Here is a 15,946-nt window from a genome sequence, read left to right as displayed (position 1 = left end):
CGAGGCACCCCATTCTAAAATGTAAAGGCTATTCTAATAGTTTTACATAATGCAGCAACATCCATAAGTCCAAGTAGGAAATCCAATGTTGAAGGTGATTTATTCTTCCAAAGCAAATACACTTTTGCAAACTGACTCTGACAAAGTTTTTCTTCTTATCAGCAATGCTGATAGGGGCAGTTGGAGGTCAAACAAGAATGCTATGCAGGTGACTGAAATCTTCCTTATCAACTGACGATGCCATTGGCTTTTAAAGTGGAAGTAAACCCATTGATTTAACAGTTTCAAAAAAGTTACATTTCCGGCATGTGACGGGAATGTAACTGTCACATTGTTTGTGCTCTCAACCAAACTGTCAAACTGACCAATGGCTGGTGTCATAACTGATCACATGTGCAGCACCATGGTAATTGAAGATCTAACCGAGGCCAAGTTGGCAGCTTCCTTAGCTAAAAACAATAGGAGAGTTAACTTCCACTTTAAAGCGGAGTTCCAGCCTAACACACTCGCTCTTCTCCCTCTCTGCTCTCCGGCGCCAGCATCACTGGTGTGGGCACCCAGCTGTGACAGTTTGCGGCTTCACAGCCGGGTACGCACTGCGCATGCGCGAGTTGCGCTACGCGTCGTGATTGGCCGGCAATCTTCTGGGACCTCTGACATGTCACAGAAGATTGCAGGGAGGGAGGGGGAGAGGAGAACTTCCGCCCAGGGCGCCGCAGCGCTCCGAGCGCAAAGTGGGAGCGGGTACCTGTCAAAACTAGGTACCCGCTCCCCCCCCCAAAAAATGACATGCCAAATGTGGCATGTCAGGGGGTTAGCACTACCTAAAGCGGAAGTTCCACTTTTGGGTGGAACTCCGCTTTAAGACACTGGCAGCTAGAAGGTTTTATGCATTAAGATAAAAAAAACCTTCTGTGTGCAGCAGCCCCCCTCAGCTCCTTCATACTTACCCGAGGTCCCTCTAGATCTGGCAATGTTGCAGGAGTGTCTCGGATACCCGGGACTCCCCTCCTCATTTGCTAAGACAGTAGCATGGCGCCATTGGCTCCAACTGCTGTCAAAGTCAGTCAGCCAATGTAGAGAGAAAGGGGGTGGGGTCGGGCCGTGGCTCTGTGTCTGAATAGACACATAGAGCTGCGGCTTGGCTTTGGTGCCCCCATAGCAAGCTGCTTGCTGTGGGGGCATTTAACAGGAGGGATGGGCCAGGAGCCCCCCCCCCCCCCCCAGCAGTCCGCAGCAGAGAGGAGGGCAGAACTCCTACAGATCCTGCACTTATTTTTGCAGCAGCAACACCACCTTGCCTCTGCCTTCCCTGGTCTCAGCATTCTGAAGACTCTGGAAGCTGACTCTTGCCCTCTTCTGGTTCTCCTCCAGACCCTGCACTTTCTTCTTCCAAGATCTACCTGCGATGCAATTGAGTTTGACACCCCTGCACTAAGGGCTTGTTCACACTTGACTAAATTTTTAATGCTTAACAACTGCTCCTATAGCGCTAGTATGGGTGTTAGACTCACTTTAATGAGCTTTAGTATGGGCATTAGACTGGCATTTTACAGGCGTTAATGAGAGTTAAAAATGCTCCCCAAACATTCTATTGGCAGTTTTGAAGTGTTTAATGAGCATTAAGGCACGTTAAAACTGCTCCACAAACGCCTATTCTATTACAGTTAACAAGCTAATCTTAATGCCCCGTAACCGCACCGTAACTGCCTGCCAGAGCATTTGCGAAGCGTTATCATAGACTTGAATGGGAGGCATTGAAAGGCTTGACATGAGGCTTCAATTTTGAAGCAATGCTAACGCTTCATGTTTTGACAGTGTCAACAGCACTATGTGCTATCCATTGTATCATTTTCAAAGGCGTTTGAAACACCTCTCAAAATCCTGCTTTTAATTCCAGTGTGAACTTAGCCTAAGTCACTGGTTTTCATTGTGCACCACCTGGTCTTCTGCTCTTTTGCTGTCCGCTCTTCTGCTGTCCAATCTTCTGCTTTTTTGCCTCCTCTGGTCTTCTTCTTCCTCCGGTCCTCCTCCGACGATGTCTCCAGTGATTATGCCGATCTCCAGTCTCTGCAGCTTGTTATATAGCCATTGTGGGCGTGGCCTCCCAGTGACACCACCAGGAGCCCCCCCCCCCCCTTATGGCACAGATGACGTCCTGGGCCATGCCTCCTGGGCCATGCGGCCGCTTTAGTCAACACCGTTAAGGGGCGGCCTCAGTGGGTTTAGCTGAAGTCTTCCTGGGCATCTGCCAGACTGTGGATCCGGGCCGTTGCGGATGGGCCTCCACTGAAATTTAGCCCACGGCCTGCGACCTGTTGGGACATATGGTCAACCTGGCGCCTCCTTTGAAGCGGGTGGCGCCGTGGGGGCGCTTCATTTTTAGTTCGGTGTAGCAGACATTATTGCATGAGCAAGGGTACTCTGCCTGCGCGTCTGCATCACGGAGGGCAACCCCCCCCCTCGAGAGGGCTATGTCCCAGTATGTCCTTTATGGAGGGAAACCCTTTTACTTTTTTGCGGGGTCTAATAGGTGGTCCTTTTGTGGACCTTTTGCCGGCGTCTCCTTGTGGGGCTGAGGTCGGCGGCCTGCCCTGCTTGTTATATTTTCAGGGTGAGCTTACTATATTACAACCCTACTGGGTCTGCGTCCATGCACTTTGAGTGCTCTGACAGGATGATTCCTCTTTTACTGCATATGCGCATGAAAAGGCACTGGTGGATGCTCTGATTATATCAGTGCGGGAAACTTTAAACACTAATTCCAGTGGCTGAGTCTCTGGTTTTAAAAGATCCTTTTTACAGGAGAGCTGAGACTTTGGTCCACCACATGTTTACTGTGGCTGGTTCGGTCCTTAGGTCGGTGTTCACCATAGCATTGGTGTCCCTGACTTTCTCGAGTGGGCAAAGCTTTTGCGCCAGAATCTGGAAGGGGAGCAGCTTCCTCCTGCCTTTGCAGAGCTGGCAGACTAGTTGGTCCAGGGATTGCAGTTCGTCTGTGATGCATCTCTGGATGCGGCTCCCTTAGTCTCTGGGCTGTCCATGACTGCAATTATCCTTCGGCTGATATGACTAAAATGCTGGTCTTAGAGTTCCAGAAGGCCTTATTGATCGCCTGTTCAAGGCCTCCCTGGAAAGACCTCCTCCGGAGGGTCCACGAGGACCTGGTCTGGTATGCCGAGAGCGGGTCCTTCCAGACCTGCATACAAACACCTCTTCTGCCTGAAGGGGCACCCTCACCCGTATCTGGGGTGGGGGAGGACAACTTCTCTTCTTTCCCGACCCGTGGATCACCCTGATTCAAGACAAGTGGGTCCACAAGCTGATTCAGTCCGGCTGCAAGATCGACTTTTTGGTCTTCTCCTCCACAGAGGTTTTTTCCTTCAAACCTGCGTTTATCCCCAGACCAACTGCGAGGTCTCTTCGGGGTGGTGAAAGACTTGCTACTACAAGGGGTAATTGTTCTGGTCTCAGAATCGGAACGTTTGTTTCATGGGTTTTATTCAAACATGTTTGCATGTCCCAGGAAGGAAAGCGAGGTACGTCCAATCTTGGACCTCAAGCTCTTAACCGCTTTGTGCAGGTACAGGTGTTTTCAAATAGAGTCCATTCGTTCAGTAGTGGCATCCCTATATCAGGGAGATCTTCTGGCCTCTATCGATATTAAGGATGCTTACCTTCATATTCCAATATGTGTTGGTCATCTGTACTTCTTCTGCTTGCTGTGGGCAAGTAAAATTGACCAAGAGGTTAACCCCTCGGGTTTTCGCAAGTGTTGGCATTGTTGCACCAGTGGGGGATTGTGGTACTGGAGTACCTGGATGATCTTCTTCTGCGAGTAGGGTCTCTGACTGCTCTCTAGGACAACCGGGAGATTACTGTGTGGACTCTACAGCAGTTCGGTTGGAAATTACATTTCCAGGTATTGGCTCTGGTTCCATCCACCTAGTTGGACTATCTGGATCTGTTCTGGACTGGGCCTCAGCCACGGTGTTCCTCCCATTGGACAAGTTCCAAAATCTGTCCACACGAGACCTCTGCAAAGAGAGAATCTTGCCATGTGGGGTAAGAATCCACAGTCTGTAGACAATCTGATCCTGTTGAGCCGGTCCCCTATGAGAGGGTCCCTGATTTGGAGGCTTCGCTTTCTGGCGCTTCGACAGGGTAAATCTTCCTTCCCCTTTACAGGACAAAGGTCACCATGGATGCCAGCCTGTCCGAGTGCGGTGGCGTTTTTTGGCACAGATTGTGCTCATGGGGTCTGGACTCTGGAAGAATCCAGACTACGGATCAATATACTGGACATTTCCTCCGGAGGTGTTTTATCAGTTGTGTCTCCGGTGGGGAACTCCCGAGGTCCTGTTGGCCTCTCGTCTCAACAGGAAGGTGCTTGGGATTGTGGCACAGTTTCGGGATCCTCTGCCTTACACCACAGATGCACTGGTGGCTCCTTTGGGACTGGTATTGTCTGATATACGTCTTTCCTCTTCTAGAACTTCTGCCAAGACCCCTGCATAGGCTTGAGGCAGAAGGGATTACGGCCATCCTAGTGGCTCCAGACTGGCTTCGCCGGTCTTGGTACGCAGATCTGATACGGTTAGTCGTCGATGCTCCTTGGACACTTCCTCATAGAGGAGAACTGTTGGCTCAAGGGCCAATAATCCATCTTGCTTTACAGTCCTGGCTTTAACAACTTGGCTGTCGAAAGTCTGGTGCTGAAGGCTAGAGGGTTGTCTGAATCTGTGATTCCCATTCTGCTGCAAGCTGGTAAATATACTTCTAGGTAGATTTACCATCGTGTTTGAAGAGGGTACTTTGCGGATGTGAATCTCTCGGGGTTCACCCCCACTCCTTTTCGAGGACTCAGAGTTTGGCTTTCCTCCAAATTGAAAATTTTTGCGAGATTCCTCTGCTTACATTGTCCCAGAAAGTAGCCTGCTTTCTTGGTGGCTTTTTCTTCTACAAATAAGCTGTCGGAGCTGGCAGCTTGTCTTGTCGTTCACCTTACTTGGTGGTTCAGGGAGATAAAGTGGTGCTTCGCCCCTGCCAGTCGTTCCTTCCTAAGGTCGTCTCTTGTTTCCATTTAAATAAAGGCATCGTGTTGCCTTCCTTGTGTCTTAAGCCTAAGCCCTAAAGAGATTGCCTTACATTCTTGTAATTCGGGTAATCAGGAAGTACCTGGCGGCAACGGAGTCGTTCCGAAAATCTGATTCTCTATTTGTCCTTACAGATGGACCCTGTAGGGGGCTGGCCGCGTCTGCTGTGACCATTTCCAGATGGATTAGGCAGACCGTGGTGCAGGCCTATTACATTAGGATCAGGATCCTTCTTTCCCTGTTAAGGCGCATCCTACAAGGGCGCTTACTGCCTCTTGGGCCTTCCGTCATCAGGCATCAGGGGTGCAGTTTTGCAAAATGGCCACCTAGTCGTCCATGCACACTTTCACAAAATTTTATAAGGTGGATGTGTTGGCATCTGCGGATGCTTCCTCTTGGCCGCAAGGGTTTGCAGGCTGCTTTTGGAGAGGATTAGTCCTCTTTGAGGGTGTACTTTTTTGTCAGATGAGCTCCAGGTATTCCTGGTTGGGCTCCTGTTTTACCTGTTTGGCTACGTTTTAGCCTTTGGGAAGTATGTTTATTGCTGTGTTTTTTTCACCCCTCATGTTGACACTGCTTTGGAACATCCCAATGGTCAAGAAGACATGGAGCTGTGTCCGCCAATGAACGAAAAAAAACTGGATTTTTGTCTTACTGCAAAATCCTTTTCTCTGATGTTCATTGACGGACACAGCACTCGCCCCTCTATTGAGTTGGGTTATATGTTATTCTGACACTGCTTGTTACAAAACTGAAGACCTATAGCCGGAAATAGGAGTATACCCCCTGGGACTGCCCTATGGGCATGGTCAAACTTTTTTCCACCTAGTGACCTACTCCTGTAGGGGGCAGCATAGACCCAAGGGTCAAGAAGATATGGAGCTGTGTCCGTCAATGAACATCAGAGAAAAGTATTTTACAGTAAGACAAAAATCCAGTTTTTCCAGGAGTCAAACCCGACTAATTTATTTAAGGCTGGGTTCAAACTTGTGTGAATCAGGTGTAGGTTTCTCCACATCCAAGTCGCATGACAGGAAACTGTGACCGGCTCTCAATGAAGTCAGTTCACATACCTCCAGGACGGCCGCGGTTCGCACTTGAAAAGGGCCCTGTGCGTTTCAGGTCCGGATTTAGGCAAAAATTTGAACCTGATTCACACCTGAAACCGAGAACTGGGATGCACCAGACTCCCTGCTGCGAGCCACTGCTGAATCTACTGTGAACCTGGTAAACACAGGTTATCCAGAGACGAAATGTCAGTAGGTATAGTATACTATAGGGTTAAGCGGTAAAAGTACTGAAGCCTGAAAAGGAACCATATGTAGTAATTAAAGACATACTTCGTCATCTTTGGCTGCAGCTATCTCCTAAAAATTACAATGTGTCGGCCCCCAAACTTCTGATGGCTGCCCTGGCAGTGTCTATAATATTCCTCACAGACTGAAAAAATGTTTTGGGAAAATGGCCAAAAACCTTACACTGAAATTTGTAAGTTCTAATGCTGCACCGTTGCCTGAGACGTGTGTATCTGTGCTGTTGCTGTAATTAGCTACTCCACTGGAAAGCTGACCTTTTTATTTTTTGACCTGTATTTAAAGTGTTTTCTGCTGCCCCTAGTGAAATCATTCAGTGCACCAACCATAATGAAACACTTACACAGACACATCTACCTGCAGGTTCCCAATATATCAAGTCTGTGTTTGTGTGCCTGTCCATCTCTCACTGTGTCTCTTGCTCGCTCTTGTTCTGTTCTCAGCTATTTCATCGCTGCCTGTTTCTTCGACCAGCAGTAGCACCTCATTTTTAGGTATATTTTACCGTATTTTTTTTTTTTTAATATATTTAGCTATACTTACTGCATCTCCTAAAATATAAAGGTGGAATATAAGAATGTTTATTACCACTCTTCCAGTCCTTGTAGGTCCACTGCATTCTGCCATCTAATTGCTTCAAAGGTATATGTTTTTTGTTTCTGAGTCTTAATGTTAGGCTGGTGGGTCCAGGCTTGAAAACCACCTCTGTATGGTTTAAAAAAATCACTCCTGTGACCTTTTGCATGTTTGATCGCCGCATGTCTCAGTGATCCTGATGTGCTGTACTGTAAGTGCTTCTGTTTTCATAAACTTTGTTAGGTGTGAGAATAACACAATGGGAGGCATTTATCAATTATGTCACACAGCAGGGCAGTGCTAAACAGGAGCAGTGAGACGGATTATTCGACAGTTATTACAAGGTTACAACTTAAGTCATAAATTCTTACCTCAGTTCTTTAATGTAGCATTGCCATACAATGAATCTTGACCCTGACCATTTACTGTGTCCGACGGAAGGAAACCTGACCCTGATCCTGGTCACTTTTTGTGTTACTTTTTGTAAACCACTTGTTTATTATGTGTCAGAATAAAATCTGACCCTGATCACTTTCTAATTTTGTGTCTGAAAGAATAAAATCTGACCATGACCACATCTGAGCATGAAAACAGACTCTAATTTTCATCTAATTGTGTCCCAAAAAAGTGCTTCATAATTATCCCCTAAAGAGTGGCACAGTGTTAGGAAAGCTGTGTTGGTCTTACACACAGTTCTTTGTCAGGTCCACCTTAGGGGACTCAAAATTCACATCTAACCAGTGCCAATAGCATTTGACCGGTTGTTAAAAACAACCCCATCACCTTATGTGGTGGGGTGAGGCCAGGACCCCTCTTCTGATTTGCATCAACAGTAGATAGGTGATGGGTGTGCATATTCTGATTTGTGTCATAAATTTTTTTTTGTTCATAGAGCAAAGAAAAAGCTATGCCCGGGACACTGCCAGCATCATATCAGAGACCAGCCAGTACCATGTTGAGGTATGTTTTGATAAATTTGATAATAACTTTTGTTGATGTAGAGTTGGAGTGATGAAGTAAATTTAAGTCTTGTAAGGTAACTACAAAACCTTTCCTGGAAAATCGCATTGGTTATTTCCATGTCCAGACACTGTTTAGCAGATGTAATGGTGGCAATTAAGGCTGTCCCTACACCAGCGTTTTTGTAGAATATTTCTAGTAAAAGATGGTGTGATAGAGTTTGCTGTCCATATGCATGTATCCAGGTCCTCTAACGTCTTCTTGTATGTGTTGCTGTATAAATAGCGGATACCATCCGCTGATCACATGGTGAAATCTCTACAGGCACAAGACATTGATTTGCTGTATTGTTTAGGGTGGCTTCTTGGGTGAATTCTGTTAATTTTACTTGCAGTAGGAGGCCTGGAAGCCTTCCAGTAAAGTGTCATAGAATTCCCCTATATTCCTTTCCATATTATATAAGTCCTTGTCCTGAGGTACACTGCCTCAGTCACCTGTTGTGATACTGCTGACAATGTCCTGCAGCACCTCACCACCTTCACCATTGATCGGAAGGACGCCATGCTAACTGTGGACGATGGGATCCGGAAGTTAAAGTTACTTGATGCCAAAGGGAAAGTGTGGACCCAAGATATGTATCTACACGTTGATGACAAAGGTGTTAGTTTGTCCGATATAGAATCAAAGGTAATCCTCCTGTGTTGCCATCTTGCATGATTTTTTTTTTTATTGATTTTTTTATTTTACTGTGAGCCACGTTTTCTGTGTCATTTTCTGTTTGGGTTGATGGTGGACTGGCCACAGTATGTTGTAGAAAGTACCTTGCCGGTAGTTGGTGTAGTTTGAACTGAAGTCTTCTTCTGTTAATGTTATTCTCAGGGATATTGGGTAACCCAACTGCTGTCATATTGAGGATAATCTGCAGGGAGGGCACTTGTTTAATCACATTTGTTTGGGTAAGGACTAAATGGCACTATTTTTTAGGGTACCCTTATTTCCTGGGAAAACTGCTACCCAACTTGAACTGCATATACTATATCACACTTGGCTTATCTTGGAACATTTGTAACAAATTGTACTGCTTAGCAAATAGTTGTTTTTTTAGCCCAAATTATTTTTCCCTAGCTTGTCCTGCTGGACAGTGCCCTTGACCATGTCTTATTTCAGACATGATTGGTATTCCAATTTGGGAGATCAGAAAATGGAAAGAGTGAAATGAGGGACTGGCACTCTGATTTCTCCTTGCCAGGCCATGTGTGGAAATACAACAAGCTCCCTCATTAGAGTTATCTTGTAATAATATATAACAAAACCCTGGAGACTTTCATGCTGGGGAAACTTTCATACTGAAGATCAGTTGACCACACACTCCTTGCTGTCAATGGTCCATTCCCTCACTTCCCTGCCAGATATTCTCAATAAGATGCGGTTAGTTACTGTATATTTCTTGTGCGAGATGATAAAGGGATTAAGGTTAGATAATACCAGTTCTAGGGACAACTAGTCACATCAGCATTCTAATTGAGACAAGTGCGGAAATCCAGAGGGAAGATCCCTTGTTAAGTAACAGGACTTTGATGGATGTGAGGTTGTTAATGAGGTAGACACGTATAGATTCCTCTTAAAATAAACCGTCTTTTTTTTGCTACACATAGATTAAAAACAGTGCTTGGGTCATCTGCACCAAACAAATCTTAAAAACTTCTGAGTTTTACACAAACATAAAGTTACATCAGCTTACCATAAGTACAAGTTGTGGAGTTACAAACCATATATTTAACACAGTTTCCTTAGCACATTGGGTTCCAACGCATTTCGCAAAGCACTTCTGCTTCTTCAGGGAACTTCTATATGTGTCCACTTCATCAAAAAGACATAATCAGACATCACCATTCAGAAGAGTGGAGTACATAAATGAAAGGTTACCTGACCCCTGGCAAACCGTCAGGGTGCAGTTAAATGAGCACTGGACCACCAAGAGGGGGAGTGGACAAGGCCACAACCACACCAGCTTAAACGTCCAGATAAAGATGCCCCTATCGCTCCAGCGGCTGTCTCCTCACATCTATATCTGGACGTTTAAGCTGACGTCAGTGCGGTTGTGGTCCAGTGCGCCTTTAACTGCCCTCTGATGGTTTGCCAGGCGTCAGGTGACCTATCATTTACATCCTCCACTTGTCTGAACTGTGACCTCTGATTACTTATGTCTTATTGATGGAGTTGACAAATACAGACATTCCCTGAAGAAGCAGAAATGCTCTGCGAAACGCATTTGACCCTAGTGTGTTAAGGAAACCAATGTGTTAAATATACTGTTTTTAATTACACAACATGTACTTATGTTAAGACTCTGATGTAGCTTTATGTCTGTTTAATACCCAAAAGTTTTTAAGATTTGTATAATCCAGATGACCCAAGCACTGTTTTTATCTATGTGTAACAATAAAGATGGTTTATTTTAAGAGGAATCTATATGTGTCTACCTTAGTGACAACCTAACATCCATCAAAGTCCTGTTACTTAACAAGGGATCTTCCCGCTAGATTTTTGCACATGATGGAGGGATAGTCGTTGCCTAGGCCATTTTCTGTCAGCATTCTCCTCTCTCTAATATCGGGCATAGCTGTGCTAGTAGCAGTTTATGTAGCAGCGGGCACAGTAGTGGACTTGTCAGTTTATGTAGCAGTTGGCATTGTAGATAATGTAGCACAAGGCATAGTGCTGGACATGGCTGTTCATGTAGTGGTTGGCAAAGTGGCAGTTGACAGTGTTGCAGCCTTAATGGGCATAGGGGTGGATGTAGCAGTTCATATAGTAATGAGCACATATAGTGCATCTATAAGTTGATGTAGCAGGTGTAGTGGTAGATCTGGCAATTGATATAGCAGTGGACATAGTGGTGGACCTGGCAGTTGATGTAGTGGTGAAAGTGGCAGTTGATGTAGCACTGGGTTTAGTTGTGCAGTGGGTGTAATAGGGGGTATAGTGGTTGACATGGCAGTTAATAAAACAGTTGGCGTAATAGTGGACCTGTTCATTTTTGTAGCAGTTGGCCTGGCAGATGATGTGCACAATATGTGATATTTCGTTTTTGCACAGACTGAATTAGAGAACTTTCCTACAAGCACCATTCAGCACTGTAAGGCTGTGATGAAGGCCTGCAGATACGATTCCATTCTGGCCCTTGTTTGTAAAGAGCCAACACAGAGCAAAGCTGATCTGCACCTCTTCCAGTGTGATGAGGTAAAGGTAGGTCTGGGCTGCTTGCCATTGTGTTATCTCCATCACTTTGTGTACATGCGGTGGTTTGCTCAGTGTGTAACCTGTATGCTGCACTTCTGTGTGAATTTTCTGCCTACCCCAGTGCACGAATTCACCTTCCTCCACCCAGTGCATGTCTACCCATCCTTTCCCAATGCATGAATTCACCTTTCTCTCCCACGGTGCACAATTTTCAGCCTCCATCCCCCACCCTCCTATGCCCCCCAAGTGCACAAAATCGCCTTACTATCCCCAATGCATATTCTCCCTTCTCAACCCACTGCAGGAATCCTACCCCTTTCCCTTCTCGCTCTCCACTGAACATATTCTCATCCTTCACCTCTGTGACCTTGGCCAAGGATAGACAATGGAGGCCATATACTGAAACTTTCTTTCACTAGTTGGAATAAAGCCTATTCAAATGAACAATGCGCAATAAGGCACGACAAAACACACATTTAATGCAATGCAACTGATCAGTCTGGTGTGAATCGATTCTAAAAGTGTAAATCAAGCTTACACTTTAGCAGACTGGGAATGAAGGAATTCTACAACAGCAAAACAAACTGAAGAAAAATGTTTTTTTCTTCTAGGGAATCTAGAAACTTTATCAGATTTTTTTTTCTTTTGGTCTGTATCTCTTTTGCAGAGCTTTCCACACTTCCTGTCTCAAAAAAAAAAAACGGTCAGGAAGTGAGGAGAAATCTTGGATAGCAGTAATAACTCAACAGGGCATCTAACCCTTACCTAATCCCACCAAAACTCAGGTTTTTTTTTTGTACCTATACATTTGATTACTTTTTCTGGATGAGGTTTATTTCCTATAATTAAAAGTTACCAAAACAAGAAAGGACGGTACTAGAAAAATGCCTTTAGTGTGGCTCTTTCTTTACGTAAATCTTCTGAAGACCTAGGGTCTATCAGATGCACACAATAAGAATGAAATAATTTGCATACTCTGGGCATACCCTGTCAGTGTATACGTAGATATAGTACATAGCTGATCCCTTTTATATGTGCAAGACTTGTAATGGTGAGTAAATAAGTGCTTTCTAAAACCTTTTGTTAACACTAATAATATACTGTATGTCATGGAAATCAAATGGTTAAGCAAGCTCATGGCTCCCAATGACTTCTAGATCAGCCAAAGTGCCTCAGCCCTTCTACCCCGGTGCTGGTGCTGACCTGGGACCACTGCAGGGGGGCGCAGGAGGAAAAGGGGGTGGAGACTGGTTACTTGCCGTTTCCTGATTTTATCTGTGTTGTGTGAATCTGGAAGCTCTGAGCTCGCCCAGCAACAGCATCCACTTAAACACTCAGGCCGAGAACACATCATTGCCACAGAATACCAGTCACTGCCTCTGTACTATTATATAGAGAGCTTTTTATGACTTTTTGCCACCCACTTTGTAATATTTATAAAGACTAAAAACAAAGTAAAATGTATAAATAATCCTATAATAAAATCATGTAAAGGACCCACACATACATGTGATTAGTATGCCTTGTATTTGTATAAATGCCTATAACACAGCATTGGTAATTCCACACAAACACCAGAGGTAGTAGAATCATTATTGGGTCGTCTTTTAGGTTCAACTATACACTGATGTCCCCCAATTACAATTTTATTTATACTTTTTCTGTTTTTTAGAAGGGAATATAAATATGAGGTGTTTCTTAAGAACTTTACAGTCTCCTCTTTTAAATTTAGTTGAAAAATTGGAGAATCTATTGTTTGTGTGCAACAAAACTGTGCATTTTTACTTTGAAACAATCTGATTTCGTAAGCATTCGTTCAAATACTAATCATCATACAAAACTGGAGAACATTTTTTATTTAATAGGTCCTCACTATCTATACAAGTAGGTTTTTAAGGTCTTTCGGTAACTTTTAGGCAAATGATGAGCACCTAAGAATGTATGTGAAAAATGGGGGAAAATGGCAATGAAAGGCATAATTTCTACTCCTAATTAAAGCCTCCCCTTCCCTCCTTAGCATTTTTTTGGTGGGTTGCTGATCTATTTATTTTTACTATTTCTATGCAAGCTTTATTTCATTGGGAAAAAAATATGCCATGTTTTGTGCCAAAAACATAATTTTAGGGGTACATTTCTAAAGCGGTAGCTTTATTTATCCAAAGGTTATTTTAGGTGTATCCTACTGGTGCATATGTTTTTAAATTACCATAATTAATTCACCTGCAGTAAATATTTATTTGGTAAATGTCACATTTCCAGCTTTTTAAATATGCCCTCGTTCACATCATATGTGCATAAAAAGCAATGGAAAAAATGCACAGATTTGACTTGCATAGAGTATTTTGGACTTGTTTACACCATGTGCAGAGATGTGTATTTCGAACGTAGGTCTCTGCAAGGACACAAAAAAAAACAATAGTTTATGTGCCCTGTTCACACCATAACTGCTGTCACGCCAATTTTTTTCTGGGAAGAAATATGCAACATAAATTCTCTACAAGGGTGCAAAGAAAAAAAATTGTTCTCTGTGTGCCCTGTTCATACCACAATGTTGAAGTCATGGGAGTTTTTTTTCTTTTTTTCTTTGCAGAAGACTGCTTACATGTTCCAGATTTCTGCGTAGAAAACGGGGTGCATAGAGAAAAATTGTTTTCTTTGTGCCCTTGCAGAAACAGGTGCAGAAAAACTCACGTCTCTGCACATGGTGTGAATAAAGCCCAGTGTTATAAATATAGCAAACAAAAAAAAAAATTGCACCTTCTATCCGTAGTTGTGGTCAAACTGGAAAAATTCTTAATAGAAAATAATTCAAATAAAATCATTTGTACGTTACAATATCATCGGAATATAGTCTTGTTTGTCCCATACAAAATATATATTTATTTTTCCATATAATGCTTCCAACAAAGTTTTTTTCCAAAACGGTTTGCCCTTCGCAAAATGTAAAAATGGATTTGGTCTGATGATGGTATTGAGCACCCAGCAGTTGTTCCATTCAGTGCTGTACACAGAGGGATTATCACATCCAGCATTGCTTGAACATTCACCTTGTGATCGGTCCTTCTTCTTTTTTTTCTTTTTTTTTTGTATAAAAAAACAGCTCTGTTGAAGAGGATTGAGTTAACCATTGATCGTCATGTCGCCCAATAGTTTCTTCTGCTGCTCAACATTACAAACCTAATTTATTTTCTTAAAGGAACAGCTTTTCCCAGCAAATTTACTTATCAGACAGGGTCGCTTTAAGAGTTACTTATTCATACACCAACATGCAGGAATTCAGAGCTTTATCCTGATAGAGCTTAGGAAGGAATATTTTTTTCTGTGAATTTTTTTTTGTTTTTGATTTGTTTTGTCTTTTTTGTTTGGCCTTGATGGGCCCTTGTCTATTTTCAACCGAAGTAGATAAGTAGGTGTGGCTGGATCTCCCTCACCAACAAATGGAGGAGCCCACTACCAAGATGTTAAACCCCAGACCTAGTAACTTGGCAGCCCAAATAATATCACAGGAACAATGGAGCTCAGTAACATGGCTGGACAACAAAAATTTGCTAAAATGACAACCTAAGTGAGAGAGTACAGCACCCAATATACAGTAGATGATGATCATCATCACTTAGTAAGGTTTTAATTCACAGAACACACCTATATGAATAGATTGAACCCCAGAAAACACTATATTGTTTTTTTTCTGTGCAGATTTCTATGCAGTGGCCCTCCTGCTGCTTCATGTAGAATAGTGGCTGTAAATTATAATAGAACTGCAGCTTTTTCACTTTGTGGCATGCATGACATTGCAGTTTATTGGTTTCCATTGTGCGGTGCTGCATGTCTTGCCCTCCTCCATATTGTCTTTTCCTTGACTATGGAATCCCATTCACTTCTCTTGCACAACACTGTCTGATTGTGACATTTCAATTTTGCAGGCTTCCTTTATCCAACAAGATATTGACAGTGCGCTGAATGACAGCAGAGGAGGGAGACCAAGGACACGGCCGGACATACTAAGGTAATTAACATGATATAAGCCTGAACTTGACACCTGAAACCTAATGCATGTCTTATTCTTTTTCTGGTTAACTCTGTACATGCTGTATTCTTAGAGCCACACACAGGCATCAGAACGCTTACTCTGAAGTATTGTGTTGGATATTTTGCAGTGGCAAAGCTTGCCGCACCCTCTCTGGGCTTTGGCAGAAGCCTGCTGTGGCTGATATTTGCAACAGACAAAATTTGTATTGAGAAATTAGGCCACTGCCACTTTTCATCACATTCTACACACTTTTTTTTTGTTTCTGATACGGGCAGCCAAATGTCAGCCTCCTCTTCTGTAGAGACAAGGGGGCAGTACCTAAAGGGCTAAATCCTCATACACATAGGAACTATTCTACCTGCTGGTCTTGTGAACTCCCCACTCCTTGTGTGCTTTATGGTTGCAGAAGGAGGGTGAACATATTTGGTAGGCTTTATGCCTCTGCCCCACCCCCTGCTGCTTTTAACTGCCTGTGAGATCATGACACACTTATAACACCCAAGTCAAGCTCTCTCCATCTTGTTAGTCCACCTAAGTAGCACCACCGACCCACCTAACGATTACAGACCATCTGCTACCAGTGAAAGCCTGATTTAAATTTTCCTAGCCATGGGGCATTTGTCTTTAGCCCCCTTTACTCTGATACTCCTAACTAAAATCTATTGGAACCAATTGCCATCGGAAGTCACCTAATTAGTAAATAGAGTCCACCTTTGTGTAATTTAATC

The 15,946-nt window shown here is 43.7% G+C and overlaps 1 protein-coding gene across 15 annotated transcripts in view; it reads left to right on the top strand.

The window, feature by feature from the left end:
- Positions 1-15,946, top strand: part of EPS8 (EGFR pathway substrate 8, signaling adaptor) — a 119,532-nt gene that overhangs the window by 64,758 nt on the left and 38,828 nt on the right. For 14 of the 15 annotated variants that reach the window (XM_082255699.1, XM_082255696.1, XM_082255687.1 and 11 more), the window contains exons 5-8: positions 7,878-7,945; positions 8,471-8,632; positions 11,045-11,194; positions 15,112-15,194. In XM_082255699.1, the coding sequence (XP_082111825.1) occupies positions 7,878-7,945; positions 8,471-8,632; positions 11,045-11,194; positions 15,112-15,194 (463 nt within the window). The remainder of the gene's footprint in view (positions 1-7,877; positions 7,946-8,470; positions 8,633-11,044; positions 11,195-15,111; positions 15,195-15,946) is intronic. The other variant, XM_082255692.1, reaches the window with a different exon arrangement.

Source organism: Pelophylax lessonae, assembly GCF_965119305.1.
Source record: "Pelophylax lessonae genome assembly, chromosome: 4".
Taxonomy (NCBI): domain Eukaryota; kingdom Metazoa; phylum Chordata; class Amphibia; order Anura; family Ranidae; genus Pelophylax; species Pelophylax lessonae.
Note: the sequence above shows the minus strand (reverse complement) of the source record. Positions and strands in the feature narration are given on the sequence as shown.